The sequence below is a fragment of the Nipponia nippon genome, unplaced genomic scaffold (genome assembly GCF_047370975.1).
Source record: "Nipponia nippon isolate SJK-2023a ecotype South Korea unplaced genomic scaffold, ASM4737097v1 scaffold_6, whole genome shotgun sequence".
Lineage (NCBI taxonomy): Eukaryota > Metazoa > Chordata > Aves > Pelecaniformes > Threskiornithidae > Nipponia > Nipponia nippon.
In genome coordinates this window covers 42572605-42589420 of record NW_028262380.1, presented here as the reverse complement: position 1 = coordinate 42589420, position 16816 = coordinate 42572605, and the positions used below count along the sequence as shown (strand labels likewise).

General features: G+C 36.3%; 1 protein-coding gene across 7 annotated transcripts in view; it reads right to left on the bottom strand.

The window, feature by feature from the left end:
• The window catches only part of NEK1 (NIMA related kinase 1), a 51913-nt gene that overhangs the window by 17158 nt on the left and 17939 nt on the right, over positions 1 to 16816 (bottom strand). For 3 of the 7 annotated variants that reach the window (XM_087737571.1, XM_087737573.1, XM_087737572.1), the window contains 9 exons: positions 14327 to 14505; positions 14113 to 14244; positions 10666 to 10768; positions 7541 to 7624; positions 6860 to 6943; positions 3734 to 3811; positions 2579 to 2674; positions 1873 to 2046; positions 11 to 76 (listed from right to left, as the gene is read on the bottom strand). In XM_087737571.1, the coding sequence (XP_087593697.1) occupies positions 11 to 76; positions 1873 to 2046; positions 2579 to 2674; positions 3734 to 3811; positions 6860 to 6943; positions 7541 to 7624; positions 10666 to 10768; positions 14113 to 14244; positions 14327 to 14505 (996 nt within the window). The remainder of the gene's footprint in view (positions 1 to 10; positions 77 to 1872; positions 2047 to 2578; positions 2675 to 3733; positions 3812 to 6859; positions 6944 to 7540; positions 7625 to 10665; positions 10769 to 14112; positions 14245 to 14326; positions 14506 to 16816) is intronic. The other 4 variants (XM_087737577.1, XM_087737578.1, XM_087737574.1 and 1 more) reach the window with 3 other exon arrangements.

Genomic DNA, 16816 nt, shown 5'->3' with positions numbered 1-16816 from the left:
TTTCACATACTTGCATTGCAAAATCTGGCTTTTTTATTTCCCCCTCGGCTTCCTGGATAGCAGTTACGTTTTCATCCTTTAAGTCCAAGAAGCATGAAATACAATGTAGAAGAATATGTCAGAAAAAAATAATCTTGAGAATATTAATAGACATAATAGTGAAAAATCACCTCTAAAACCTTTTCATTGACAACTGCAGATAAACTGAGACAGAATGTATGATGCTTCTGTTTTTATGGGGCTTCCCAAAGACAGAATTTCAAGGGCAGCTTCAGTCTTTAAACCATTCCCTATCTGAAAGTGGCGAGCAAATGAATTGGAATCAATTTAAGCAGACAAGTGAAAGTTCAGAACATGAAACATGTTGATAAAGCTACATATGACCTCTACAGCAAAATGCCACCAAATTCCAATGCTAGAAATGAGTAACTCTATAACAGAACAAAAAAAGTGGCAAGGACAGAGTCAAGGAGCACCTGTAAAGAAAAGCAGAAGGAAGAAGAAACAACTTTAGTGATTACAGCATTTATAATGTCAAATCGATAAAGAATAAGAAAACAGTAGTTCCTTGATATCTGAAAACATATCAGAGAGCCTGCCCAGATTAAGTCAACTGAGACTAGGCAGATGCACAATTACACCAAACTAAGACAAATATTCCATTACGTGGTGCATTTTCGGGGAAAACATTCTGCATTATTCTTAATCTGCCTTAATTATGGGAGCAATGAAATTTCAACTATTGCCTAAGACCTACCAGGCATCCAAAAGCAATCAATATGAAGTTCATTTAGAAAGCATATTTGTTCTTCAAAACTGTAAACCAGTAAATATGTAAAATAATCAAACTAAAACCTGAAGGCAAAAAACGTAGAACTTATAATCTTTGTGTACAAGGCTCGTCTTCTCCAATTGCTCTGGGTGCTAACTTTTAGTCAGTTATAGTCACCATCTTGCATTACTGTAAGACAAACTATCCACATGGAAAAAATGTGCTAATGATTTAAGCATTTGACAAAACATGATTTGTTTATTTTTCCAGCTATCAACCAACACCTTTCAGCATATTACATTTTATATACATTATTTAGCACTAAGTTTCACTATATTCCCATAGTCATAGCCTTCAGGGTTGTATACAGTGTATAATCCCACACTACACAAAAACCTAGAAATAGTTTAGGTAAAAAACCCAAAAGTTAGCATTCAAATTAACACAGACTGTGTTAAAAACTCAAATTGCACAAAAGTTCACTTGTATGCTCAGTTTCACAATTGTTACTTAAATCAAATGGTGGTAGTCAAGGTAAATGTGTAAGCATTTACATTATCAGGATCCAAGATCACAGAAAAAAGAAATTAGGAAGTCTCTAATACTGTTTTAGACAACCCTATCAGATGCAAGTCTCAAACTTTATATTCTCTGTTATAATCAGCATATACTTTCAAACTCACTGCAAACAAGAATTAATATAAAATAGTCCTATCATTCAAAATTTATTTTCTCACATCCACCAGGTTACAAACTCCCTACTGCCCTCTTCAAGAGGCTGATGGAAATGCTGGTTAGTTGATATCTTCTCCACTAATCATGACTGCCTTGATCAAAACTGAAATTGCCTAGGGTTCATCATAAATAAGCCATTTTGTTCAAAACTGACTGAATTTGAGTTTCAGGGTACAGAGGTATTTCAACAGCTTCCAAGTTTTGCTTTCTTTTTACTTTTTTTTTTTTCTTTCCCTAATGAGAAGCAAGTATCCTTAATGATTTTTTTTCCTACCTAATCTATACATTCTTCTAAAAATTCTTTTTCAAGTGAGGTATTTTTTTTTCCCTTTCATCAGTTTTACCCTCTTAGCAGAAGTACCTACCACACCCACTTCCTTTAAAGCAGAAGTCATGGAGATGACTGGTGTACCGGGCTTCACTGGAAGCTGTGGCTTAGGAAGAGCTGCTCCAAGCTCTTGTAGTCCATGCACAGGACTGTGTTCTGTAGCTCCCACATGAAAAGGCACATTAGGATTCTTTACCCCTTTTGCTATCAGCTGTATAGATTCAATTAAAAAAAAAAATTTAGATCAATAAATTAACTTCAAGACTTTGCACATTAAACACAGTATTATCAAATAGGCCCATGTAAACCTTAGAAAAGGACAATAATGCTGCACATTTTCATACGAAAGACAAGTGCCAGCTGCACATGTGAACTGTTCCCAGTTTACCAGCTTCAAAACATCCTGCTTTTTGTAGTGATATATTACTAGTTGGACTTGTCACTCCACAGCACATGGAAGCAAAAGAAGATTAAGTACTTTGGTAAGTTACAGATGATTAATAAAATACTTAAGGTGATCCTAATGATTCTTAGGTTTGATGTTCTTAAATTCTTGAACCAAATTCTTCATTCGAGTATACCTAAGGTTAGGCTTCTGAGGGAATTCTGACTGACAGATGCTCTCCTCAGTTTCAGAAGACCAACCAATTATCTAAGCTTGAAAAATCACAGTACAGGATTTTAGTTATACAAAGATACGACACTACATACTTTGACTGCACGTAACAGATTTATTTTCTTACATGTTCTTCCCAGGCTCTTTTCTCTCTTTCATATGCTTCCTTTCTCTTTCGCTCTAACTGTTCTTTCAGAACTGCAGCTCGAGCGTTTGCTTGGGCCTATAATAAACAAGCAAGCAAAAAACGACCAACTTAAACTCATAAAAAGCATTAGTACCCCATTCCATGGAACATTTTAAAAAGAAACATTCTTGGATTACTCTATCTTCCTCTCTCTCACTTATTAATGTATAGACTGTGAAGGAAGGACTCCACTGACAATCAAAATCACCACACAAGTATAACAACTGATCTTCTACGTTGAAAATAACAGCAACTCCTCAAAATTTAATTACAGTTCTTGATTTGCACGGTTGTATTTTTAGTGTACATAGCAATCTTAAACAGAGTAATGTAGAATTAGAATCTCTCCTTAAAATTAGTTTTGAAGCCAAATGCATTATCACAAAATATTAAATATCCAGTTTAAACTTTACAAACTTACTCAACAAACACAAAAGGCTTCAGTTGCTGTTTCATCTCTAGTTTTAAGGTTAGGCATAAGGATAGCTTGTTCTTACATTGCTCTTTGCAGAAGATGGGAAAAAAAAAGTCATAGAATAGATAGAGTAATACTTGCTATGTATTGTATGGTAGAGATAGTTACTGTTATAAGAACACCATATGGAATAAAGTTCCAATCAAACACTGGATTTCTGTGAAACTCATTTGCTTTAAATGTCCTTCATCACGAAGGTATATAGCTCAGTTTCCCACCCACATGTAGCCCGAGTCAGCACATGTAGGGAGTTTTGCCTTCCTTTATTCTTTTAACTAAAAGTTGTTGTTATTTAAGGTACATCTTCCTTTCCCTCTCAGTATCAAAATGCTATTTTAGTTATACCAAATTGCCTTTAGGATTAAAGCCAACCCAGAGAAAAATCCCAAAGGCAGGGATGGGAAAAATCCTTGACTTGCTATGCTATGTCACAACATATTTTAAAATTACTGAGATAAAACAGCTGCACAGAGTTATTACCTCAACACAGTTAAAATAAAAACCTCTTGTAGTGGATGTATGAACAAACTATTGAGAGCAAACTGAAATGTGAGAAACTTCATGAGATACGAAACAAATCTGAAAACAGTAAGTTCCATCCCCTCCTTCCCCACAATTACCTTCTGTGCTTCTATCTTTTTGCGTTTCAGTTCTGCTTCCTCACTTGATTCTTGTCCATCAGAACTGGCAGCTTCATTCTGCAAAGTAAGAGTCCTCAAAGAATTATCATTAACTCCTGTATTTAAAAGCTGAGTGATGTAAGTGACTACTCGGATCATTTAGACTGACTGTATGACTAACACGGGTCATAATTTCACTGGGTAACTCCTCACTCAAATGTAATATCTACTTGGACAGAACTTCATCTTTGAGATCTGTGGGGAGGTTTTTTTGTCTATTTGTTCGGTTTTGTGGGTTTTTTTTGTTCTAAAAGATATGAAGCTTTTACAAGCCAGGAAAAAAGTAATGCGCCTACTGTTGCAAGACAAGTGACCTAACGATGCTGGGCTCTCACCTGCCACTCCTCATCACTGTTGCATGCTCTGCAGGTATGGTAAACAAGAAAGGTTTGAAGCTCTGGAATTCCAGTTTCTTCCACTGTATGTGCTCCAAGAAAGGTGGAACGGGTGAGGGGGGAAATGGTAACAAGTAAGAATATATAAGGTCTACGTCTGAAATTTCTGTTTTCAGTCTCTCTTACTTCTTTCCACAGCCTCTGCATACTCTCATTTACAGAACAGACTGACAGTGTTACGCAAAAAAAGTTCTGACAGCAGCCTTTTATTGTTCATGACCAACTTGTGCAGACCTTTTATTTAAAATAAACTATTTAGAACGTCTATTTAGTAGGCTTCTTGCAGTATAAGAAAAAGAGTATTATTAGCAATAATTTGGCAAAACACAAGCAAGAATTTTAGGTAAATTAAGTGAAAATAAAAAAAATAAGGTCATGCCCACCTTGGCCTTCAGTCAGCTAACAGGAAAAAAAGATCACTGGAAAGAATACTGGAGATAGAAAACTTCAGAAAAATAATCTGGCACTTTTCGTAGGCAAAGGAATGAATACATATATTATCTATTGTATATAAAATAGGATACTATGCAATAGCAATATATATAAAATTGTTTATCAACATAAGGAAACAAACATATCTATGACAGGATTTGGTCTGAGATGGTGTTCCTCAAGAAGTGAACCTCCATGCTAAAGTTTGCATCCACAGGTCATCAAGAAAAAAAAAAAATAACCCCCTTAAACTTGGTCTTTGAATTCTGAAAATTAGTTTAGGCCTACTTCCTGGTAAGATATTAATCTGTTCTCTGTTCCTTTGTCAGTGGCATACCTTCTGGGACATACAACGCTACCTCAGGTAAGGTACAGCCACTGGGAAAAGAAGTTAGGTTCCTGATGTGCCTAATAACCCATACAGAGAATTAGTGTCATGGGCACAGTAACAGTACTTTTGTTCGACTTCACTAGCACAAGCACCCTTGGCCTCCAGAGAAAAGGTTTCTGGAGAGTACATTTACTTCTGCAGTTAACCATACTACAGAGAGCATGGGTGCTTCTAATTTTGAGGGAAAGTGTTGCAGCTGCTCAGTGAAAAAACTGGAACAGTGCAGTACAGCACTGGCTCTATACTGGTAACGTTTTAGCACTGTTGTCAGTATTCTAAGGGTACTCAGGAGCCACAGTAAGATTTCGTAGGGCTGTGTATGGAGATGACTGGTCCCACTGCGGCAGTTTTGAAGCCTGTCCAAAACAGCAGAGACAAAGTTATGAGTGAAACGAGCACCAAATGCAATTAAGACAGCATGTGCTTATGGTGCATCAGCTTAGCATTTTATGTGAGTCAGCACCAGTGATCAACTTCACTGACCAGCCTCTACAGTAACTTCATAGGCTCACAAAACCTTGATTTTCCTCTTGCTCCTTAAGACAAACTTAGGAGAACGGTCCATGTTGGTCCCATGCCAGACTTAGCCACTAGCACATCTTATAAAGTTCGCATAGTCTCCTCAGGTAGAAACGTACTTAACTTTTGCTCTAGATCATTCATTTTAGATTGAAAGGGGAATGGGTTCCTCTCCAATGCACTGAAGAAGTTTTGCACCTCAATCAAGGGACTGAATTTGGCTCTCTTGCATCTCACCAGTGAGATGCAGTCAAAGTTAAAGAAAATAAAGAAAATAAAGAAACCTATTCAAAAGAAGTCACTAATACAGGAAAAAATTAGAATATTTTAGCATTAACCACCCCCCACCCCCCCTGCCCCCAAAACTACAGCAATGCGGAACTCTATTTAGTTGGGATGGTGGTCCAAAGAAATTGAGTGGTACTGGGCATGCTCTTGCCTTAGATGTCAACTCACCATACATAAAATGAATGAAAGCACTTAATACAGGTGCTTAAAGGTGTGGTGGGGGGAGGGGGCAGGAACATTTCTCTAGTTTTAAATCACAAAATACAATGTGAATGAATAAGCAGGTAATCACTTGAGAAAACCCAAACACTCAATGGACAGGAAGGGGAAGAACAGACAGGAGTACAAGACCACACAGTAGGTTAATGAAAAAATGGAAACAAACTCCAGATCATATTTACTACATAGATTGCCTCTCAAATGAAACTCTTTTAAACAAGTAAATGGATTGCTTCCAAGGGGGCCTCGGATTACTCACTGGACACCTTAAGAAGTGTTTGTTCTGAATCTACTTTATGAACATATTATATTATATTGTGTTTGTTGTATTACGAACATATTTTGGAAAAGTGATGTTTGAAAAAAAAAAAAAAGTGTATTGATTAAATTGAGCTCATGCCAGGAATTTCTAACTTTAATACACACCTACAGAATATATGAAAAGAATTGCTTCATATGCACCCTGTGTGAGCACTGTCAAAAAATGAATTCTGGAGAAGTTCCTATAACAAAGCAAATAAACATAAACGTGCTATTGCTTGATGAGACATGTAGGTGTCAAATTCAGATGTAACCTTATGTTGTCTTGTTTTAAAAACAGCGTTACTTTACAGGCACTGAAGCTGCACCCCCAGCACTGAAATAACAAACAGATTTTGCATATTCTGGAAGAAGAGATGGAAGTACACTAACTGTGGAACAGAATTAAATGTCAAAAATATATGTCTATACATAAAACTGCCTACAAGAAGAGTCTTCACACAGGGATAAAAGCATACATCCCACAGCCAACTTCCATAAGTATTTATTTTTCAAACCAACCTTCTCTCCACGGAGTTTTGCTCTAATCTGTTGACGTTCATTAAAGTTTTGTAGCCGGATCTGTCTTAATCTTGCCAAATATTCCTAAGGCAAAGAAAGGAAATAAGTTTCAGTTATACCAAAACTGTCTCCAGTATGCTTAACTTAAAAAAAATACATATGATTCCACAAAAAAAAAAAAAAAAAAAAAAAAAAAAAAAAAAAAGAGATGGGTGAGGAAAATAAAACCAAACAACACAATATTACTATCACCATATGAGCATTTACTAATCTCCAGAAAAACTCTCATCTAACGAATATAAACAAAACTGGAACACATGTTTCCCAGTATTAAGCTATCGTTACATTTTATATCATTGAAGGCTAGGAATGGTTATATTTATCACAACAGGATTAAGATATACAGAGTCATATCTATATGTATGCACATTCAAGAACCTCTCTGAGACAGACTGATGTAGACAACTACTATTTTGATTCTTTAAAAAAAAAACAAACCAACAACAAAAACCCCAAAACACCTGAACTCTAGAACTCTATACAGTAAATTATTTCCTAGGAATTTATAAAGTCCTTTTATTTTGTTACACAGATGAACCATGCAGGGAAACGAGGCACAGTCAAGGTCAAAATAGTGCTATTTGTGTGATGAGCAAAGTGGCAAACATGCGGCAAGCATACCTCTTCCTCCTTGTTTCTGGATTTCCTTCCTCTTGCAGAAATGGGCCTGCCTCCATAGATATCTGCCACGTTTTGCAGTGTACCCTGTTTGCCATTTAATGGTATCAAATTTAAGGTGGCTGGGGCAGTAAAATTATCTGCTTTATCCAATAACTGTTCACTCACAAGAAACCAAATCCGCAGTTGCTCTGCAGTTAACCGATAACCCTTTTTCACTTACACGAAACATATGACAGTAGTAACTAAAAATCCCGAGTAGCCAGAGAGACTCGAGCTTTAAGAATATAGTTGCCTTCTCCCTGCAATTCTGTTCTTCCCCTGCTATGTTAGAAAGCCTAAATTCTGATGGGCACGAGTTTTTCTACATCTGGATTATATACAAATTGCGGCACCGAGTTGGCATTTCTGCCATTGTTGAGCCAAGCCTAAAATGAAAGTGGAATCTTTATATGTTCTTAGATTAAGCTTTTTCCACAATGATGACTTTTTTAAAAACATACTACAAGTAGCAAACTCAAAACCCTAATAAAATACTTAAATATACATATTACATCTAACAAGCTGTGTTAAATGCCTAATACGTATGCATTCACAGTGTACGGCCTTGGTTAGTATGATGTCCTACAGTGTCCGAACTGTCAGCAAAAGGATTTCAACCTTTAAGAAAGTCCAATAACAAACAGTACAAGAATCATTTAACTCCAGGTTTCCTGCTTGGATTAAAATCCAAAATATTTAAATTATTTTGTTCATGATATACCATAAGCCTCCGCTGAACAGGTTAAAAATATCTTGATTTGTTAACTCAACATACAATAAAGACAGTACACATACATGTGATAGTTACATGGACCCTCTGCCTTACAAAATACCAGGGCTTTAGCTTTCTCAGGCTTGAGTATAGAGAGCCATCGGTAAGTAAATACTCCAGTTAAGCTCTTGATAGGGAGGGACTGAATTGAAATATTCTGGCTAAATACTCTCTCAGATTGAGCAAAAAAATCAGTAACTCAGGGAAACAGCACATTTCTGCACTTCTGTGGTTTAGTGACTGGGGGATCAGAGAACAAATTAAAGGAACCATCCTGTGAATAAGAAGCAGCATACATTCATGACGACTCCATGAATTCTGGTTTCAGCTTGAGCATTAAGTCATACAAAATGGAAAGGAATATTTTCCATATTCACCTTTTCAGAAAATACTTGTTTTTATTTTTAACTTTTAATGCACGTTCCTGAGACTTACAAAAGCTAACTGGCACTATTCAAGTCACCTCATTGTTCTTCATTCTAGCATTCAAGTTAGTTTAGGTATTTTCATCAAACTGATGGAGATTTTGCTCCTAAACAAGAAAGAAACAGGAAGCGAGATTTTTGAGAACTCATTTTCTTTCTGTAGATTGTTAACTTTTACTCATCTGCCTGCATTAAAATTTTCAAAGACCAGGACTCAATGTTTTGCAATGCCATACAGCTACAGTGAAGTAGCAAATTAGGTCAGGAGCTGTCTTAAAGAAGAGATGACTGAAAGTATCATCAACTCAACTACTGAGTCAAACTTTAGACCGTCACTTGAAAATTAAAATTGACAGCAACTCTATATTAACAGAAGCTGGATAAATTAGTGCGAGTCATTTGACTTACAAGTCTTTATACAACAAAGAGCTGCGTATTAGTTGATGATTCCTATGGATTTCTCCTCTCAGATCATCATGGTCTAGACAAGAGTCCCACCCCTATATGAGAACCACTGCCAGCTAGTCAAATTATTTTCCTGCACAAATAGAAGGAAGCTGCTGCTATCAATGGCAAATGATAGTCTATGAATTTGGAACCCTGGCTTCGAGTTACGTCTTAAACATCTGCAAGTTACTTTTACAACTGTTCAGTAACGCCTCTGTTTTATTACTGCAGCCAGTTAAGAATAAAACATTTAGGCTCAGTTGAATACATTAGAGAAACCTGAGAAACATTAACCTGAATACTTGGGTACCTTGCATTAATTGATCTCATACATTTATATTAATGCCAACAAAGTCAAGAACAAAATGGAAGCAGGTACTACTAAGGACTTGTCTAAGAAGAGGCAGTCTTAACAAGAATTGTTCATTTTTTCAAAATTATTTACTGGTCTCAGAGGTTTTAAAAAACAGAACCATAGTCTTAAAGTGGAAGACTCATGCTCTAAAACATATGCACTAATGTAAGGATACTTCACCATCAAAGCAGTGAATCAAAGTATTTAAGAATTGCTTACTGTAAGTGAAATAATCCCTGAAACAAAGACCTGGCTGTAAATAGTGATCTGATATTCAGATATAACTCACAAGATGCTTTTATAAATCTGCAGTTGGTTTCATCTCACTGCAATGCCAGCATGGTCAGTCTAATATCAGCAGCGGACAGTGATACTGTGACTTGGTTGTATATGAGTAGTGTGGAGAAGCACTCAAAAAGCAAAACTCTCCACATTATGAAAACACATAGTTTAACCACACAAAGTCCTAGTGCAAATGAGTCAGTTCCAAGATATCTTTACTGCAAAACAAACTTCCTAAAGGAATACTGAATTTAAAACTGCAAGCATAAAGAACAGAGAACATTTTGTGACACTGTCCACTAGTTAATCTCTAAAGAGTAAAGGTTTTAGAAACATCAACCTTGACAAAGATGGATGTCTTTATAATACCTTTGCAATAAGCAGAATGCGTTTTTGTAAAACACACTACTGTATCTGATCATTAGCCATATCAGTTTAATTAAACTTCATTTTAGGTTCAAGCTACTGAATAATACATAGTTTAATTTTAACCAAAACTTTAAAGCTGTGACCAGAAAAAAAAGTGTAAATGCATGCTCTAAAATTCACAATATCAAGTTAGACACATGCAAACCAAGGTATTTTCCTTTGTGAATAAATTTACAGTCATGAGAAATGTATTGCACAATTCTGTTACATTTTAATAAAATCAATAACAAAATGCAAAAAACCTACCTCCCATTTTCTTTTTTTTTAAAATACTTAAGAAAAATATTTCACCAGCATTTCATGGTTATGATGCTACTTCAAAGATTCACAAAGCATGCTGAAACAGTAATATACATAGGAAGACCAGATTTCATACCATGTGTCCCTCAGCTCGAGCTTTGTTTTCCATGGCTTCTCTCTTTCGTTGCCAAAATTCTTCAACTTGCTTTGCTCTATCTGCAGCTATCCATCCTTTTTGCCTGAGTAATTGCAACACATAGAAAGATCAAAGTCTGAAATATGAGATTCAAGAGACCCCCCTACATTTATTCTAACTAGGACACACACACAAAAAAGTAACTTTCTATGAGTAAGGCATCTTCAAAAAATGCCTTTCATCAGCCAAAATACAAGTCAGACTTCCACAAAATCGAGGAAAATAGGCTCAACTAAGTTAAAAGAACAATTAAAAAAAACAAAAAACAAAAAAAACCAACACTGTGTTGTCCTTCCAGATCCTGGTCATCAAAACAAAAATGAATGTCAAAACACAATATTAGCGCAATTATTTCTGAAAATGTCTCAGCTTGTTTCATTATTGTTGCCGTTTGTGAAAAAGAAGACTCCTTCAAGGTTTCCCTTCAGAGATGAGCGAGAACTCATCACATGAGTCAGTCAGTAAGGTCAATACTGCAGCAGTCTTTCAACTGACCTACGTTTGGAGTAAGAGCTTCTACCGCTGAGATAATTAGTACGGTGCTAGTATTCTTAGAGTGTTCTGGCAACTTCTTTTGCGGGATCTTAGGGGATTTTTTTTTGTTTGTTTTTGAAGGGACTGTGAAAAAATTTTCCTACCTTAGAATTAGCCAGAACAAGATGTTTTTTTCATATGTTCCACCCCAGGTCAGGGACCTGCTTGGGTAGAGAAGGCGACTATGTTCAAGTTACCGTAACCGAGCATCTGGCAAGTCTCCTAGTACATACAACTGATCATTTTGTAGAAGAACCAGTTTCTGACAAATTGGTTAGAAGTGGACTCAGAGAAAGCTTTCTATGAAAAAAAACAACACTGAGAAATGGTGTAAGATATTCTAACAAATGGTAGAATGATGAGGCAGTCCCCTTTCCAAGGTTTCCCTAGCCTCATTTGACTGAGGAGTATTGGGGTTCCAGCAACAGGCAGCAGAAAATGGGAATAAGCTGACGGCAATAACCCATCAGGCTGAGACAGTTAAAGAAAGAATCATTTTGCAATACAGGAGCTATTACTAGTAATTCATAAATGAATTAGCACACTACTTAAACATCCTTGCATCTTGTTTTTTCTCTCCCCTCACCCCACACCCCCAAGCAACAAGGAAATGAAATATTTCTATATGCTACAGTTCATTAAGAGGAAGACAGAGATAAAACTAATTTGATACAATAAAACAAATGCTGTAGCTGCTCTGAAAAGGCAAGACAATCCATGTAGGTGTTACTGGTAAAGAAACAAACACTTGACAATCTTTGTATACACATATTTGACTCACTACAAGATTTTTACTGTAACTGTTCATTACATATTAACTCAATTGGCGGATAGTGAAATGCGTCCAAACCCGTGTCATATAGCTGAAGTTTAGCTTACAGTGTTGGAGGACAGGTGCTTCCCAAGTGAAAAACCCAAACCTATTTGTCTCAAACCAAATTCACAGTAAAAACTTATTTCAACTAAGTTTTATGAAAATGGTTTTCCCTAGTTTAAAGCTGAGTGACTCATTTTCCTAAAATATTTCAACTAGATTTCTTCTGGGCTGCATTTCTGTCCAAGAGACAATTTTTAAAGATTGTTGATGTTGAATATACTTAGCTTTACATTAGTTGTAATCAGAAAGATTGCAACTTGAGGATTTCTCAACTTCTTTAATATATGCTCTAAATTACCTATCTTTAAGAAAGTTGCAATTATTTAAATTCTTTGTTTGACCTAAACATCGTGAACACTTATATTTATATTTCACCTCCAGCTGAAAGAATAAAGTGCAGGAGAGAAATGCTGCTAGGCTAACTATGATAATAAAATTGCTTCTAGATAGTAAAGTACAAATACGTACCACATTTTAAATGCTAAGAAACAGCACCTCTATTTAAGGCTAAAGGTAATCCAGTTCATAAATAGAAAAAAAACCCTCTACCTATTTTGAAATTTCTGCACAGTATTTTCAGTGAGTGCCTCCAAGTTCACGTATTTGAGAAATCCTGGATCAGTTTCTCTTCATGATCTTCACATTATTCATAATTTGCAGCCCTCTACTATAGTTCCTCTCAATTTTAACACATTTAAAACACTTTACCCAGGTGTAGCCAAGTATCATTTAATATCATCAAATGTGCGAGGCACACCGTTTCCTAACCTAGGCAAGATTTGGTGATCGTGGCACATTGTGTAAAGCATTGAGAATAAGTAGAGTAGGATGGAAATACGCATCTACATCAGCTGGGAAAATACACCTTTCAGTACTTGGTTGTACCAGGTGGAATTTTAATTAGCTCACAACAGCCCAAGTTACTATAAAGAAAATAAAATATACCTTGTAGCTTACAAAATTGTAACAGCAGTGTTAAACATGTTATGGTATTGCTGCAAGTTTCAAAATAGAAAAAAAAAAATCTATAAAGGCAAAATATATTGTATTAAAACATAAAACTGAATAGAATTAGTTTAGAAGAACAAATGTTTTCTTTGGCCACTTCCTTTTCCTCACATTAACTCCATTTATTTCTTCCTCCATGCAATACATCATTGGATCTGCAGAAGTTTAAATAATGCATGAGAAAATTTGTCCCTCTATGAAAGTTAGTCAGTAACAGTCACGCACTAAACTTCTAAGAAAAAAAAAAAAAAAAAAAGACATTTTTCCCATTTACTGCTCGCAAGTGCGGACACAGTTTCTGGGCAATAGTAACAGATCTGAAGGAGAGCAAAGAAGTTTTGAAGAAGCTACTTGAAAGAGTGAAATCATTTAAAACAAAAAAAAATCAATACTTGTTTACAATCCTTTTATATATAAAATACTCAGTTTATAGTAATTGCAAAGAATAAGCACCACTGAATTAGAAGTTGCACACCATTATAACACCTGGCATTCGCATCTCAATAAAAGCTCCTAGAAGTTTTCCACTGATCAATAAACAGGAGCTAACAATTCTGGGAGCATTCTAGACACTCTCCTGTGCTAGAGAGTCTAACACTTCAATATAGAGAAGGCAGTCAGAATGAGATGACAGGAGAAGGAAGCATCTTGGCAGGTGACAAAAAGCAGAACTATGAAAAAAGCAAAGGAGGCTTATAATTTTACCTACAACTGCATTAAGCCGAGAATTTTGGATGAAATCTAGTTTAGTTACAGTTGTTAGCAATCCATTTTTTCCACTGTTGGGGAAGCCAAGGTTTCCATTGGTTCTAAAAGAATTGTGGTCTGCAAGGGACTAACACACAAACAGACGGCACAGTACCAATGGATAAAAGTGATTTTGAGACATGCCCAACTACTAAATGAAACAAGACACGGAACAAGAATCTAACATGTAGGGACAGATTTATGGATTATCATAGTCCAACCTGTTTGCATTGGCTTGTTTAGACACCTCCTTCAATCTTTTCATTTTTTTCCTAACTGCACCAGCATCAGGTAAAGGGTGATGACCTGCAGGCCCCTTAGGAACTCCTGGACGTATTCCAGGTGGAATTCCTCTGTAGATAAATATGTACAGTAACTTTCATTACTTTCATCTAAAGCAGACCACATGCAACTTGTAATGGAAGGCAGGCATACCTTTCAACAACTTCTTGGCCTTGTACTTTCACCCTCAATTTGGCTTCCCTCTCTTCAGCTACTCTAATGTTTTCCTTTTGCTGTTGCATCTGGTCAAAAATAGCATGGTAGTGTTCATATTGTCCTCTGGAAGACACAGGAAAAGGACCAACACCACCTCCACCGCCATAATATGGTGCCTGGAAGTCAAAAGGGGTAAGGTGCAAATCTCAAATACTGGTTTTAACAAGCCCTTCCGATTTTCACAACTTCAGCAGAATAAAAGCATTAACATGTTCTGCAGCAATTCTGAGTTGGTCCTCATTTTATTCCTGGCACGCCCCTATTTTAACGAACTACAAGACAGATAAATTAAAAACTTATTTTTCTGTTACCACTCCAGAATAACACAGCATTTTACCTCCCTCTGATAATAGTCTAGTTATACATGAGACATCTGTCACATATTTTGGAAGTTATTGGTAACAAATACATTGAAGTGTAATTGGACATAGATGTTCTTACATGGCAAAAATCAAAGTTTTAGCACAAAAGCTAAAAGTGATACAATACTAACTGAAGTACTAATAAGTGATCTGTAGCCAAACACCCGTTTTTTCATGAAGCTGGAAATGGTTAAGCACACTTCTAAGGTTGCTGAATGGCATTAAGTGCAGATTGATCTGAGAATCCCCGTTGTTACCAACCTATAATTTCATTTCATCACCAGAACTGAGGTGCTTCCCTACTCAAGCTCAGATGAGGAGAACATCTACCACAAGCTACTGCTTTACACAAATTATCTCTCTCATTCTCAAAGAATTAGAATTCCTACAGAACCTTCATGTGAAAATAATTAAAAAAAAAAAATGTTGCAAGCAGCTGTGTACAGTAGTAGCCAAGGATGGATGCAGAAAATGTGAAACTGGCAAAACAAGGTTAAGGTTGTCAGCACATGCATAAAAATGTTCCCTTTACACCTGGGGGAAGCAGTTGAGTAGCCCATGGTAGTGAATCTATGGAATTTGTTTTAATAATAGTGTCAGTGTTCCTTCCAGAGTAGTCTTAAGTATTTTAAATAAATTCAAATAGGTGAGTGCAGATGTGACAGGTTTAAGATTGCCTACTTAGAAGTTCTTAAACAGATTATATTTGACAGTGGAATTTAGCTCACATCCTAAGTTTCAGTTGCTCAACACCCATCAATAGCTCCCCATAATCCATATGATAGAATACTAACTGAAAGATTTATCCAGGCATTCAAATAAATACACAGGTATGCTGTTCGTCTGAATAAAAATAATTTACTATACAAGACTATAGTTTCTACAAATAGAAGTCTTGCTTTAGACACTATTCAAGGTTTCACCTGTCATTATTAGAGCTCAGTTTTCAAAAGGACTATCTGAAGAAATAGTATGATCAATCTCTAGGCAAACGCTATGAAGCAGGTGCTTATCAACAGTCTGCAGAACAGTTATAGCCCCTGCTAGAACCATAAACCCGAAGCAAATCCTTGCCATCTCTTTCCCTACTTTCCCTCAGAAACAGGTGCCAGCAACCAACCCAGACAGACAACAGGAAGAGAAAAATCACGCAGTGCATGACCCTGCTGTGCCTCCATAAGAGGCTATATGGCTTGCGTTATTGGAAAGCTTGAACAAATGCTATTTGACAGTGTCAGGGAGTTGCTGGATACACTGTTTTCATGTTGGAGAAAGGAAAAGGATAATTAAGTCAAGAATACGGTAATAGTATATGGAAGCCTGAAGTGATGATGACCTAGCAGCCTGCAGTAAGATTTGTACTAAACTATTCAATTTGGAGAAGACATTTCAATGAATTTTAAAGCATATCTGCCACGACATTTTACACCAGTGGCACTTTGTGAAAATGTACACAGCCACTGAACCTCAGCTTCTCTAGATGACTGAGAATACTGATTATGATGCAGCTGTAGCTACAACAGAACACTTTATACATTTGCAGTGTCTAAGGACCTTTCAATAAAACTTTCAAAGTTAATCAGAAACATGATTGTTTTCAGGAAGGTATGTAGCCCTCATCCAAATGTGACGATGCTGATACATTGTGCTGTATGGAAGCTTGTGTTGGTGCCTGCCAGTTTCATCTTGAGAGGGAGAGAAGGACAGTACAGGAACCAAATGATGTTTTTTGATTTTTCCATTAAATCAGCACCTGGTAGTTTTTGAAGTCTGGTATGCTTAAGTTTGCTCTCATATTTAAGCTTTACTTACATGATGTGTGGGACACATCCGAAGAGGATGTCTATTTTGAAATAATATATTTAATAAGCAGCTACTGAAACCTGGTCAAGGGCTTGTGCATTCCTTATTCTTGTAAAAGGCACAGAAAATAAAACCTCTCTTCATTTTGACTCTAGTGCTCAGTCAGAGCTTGTTTATAAAAACCCTAAACACGTTTAGGCCATGTGTTTTTGTAAGACTCACTACCACCACAACAAATAGCTGTGTTTTAATCCATTTTCTA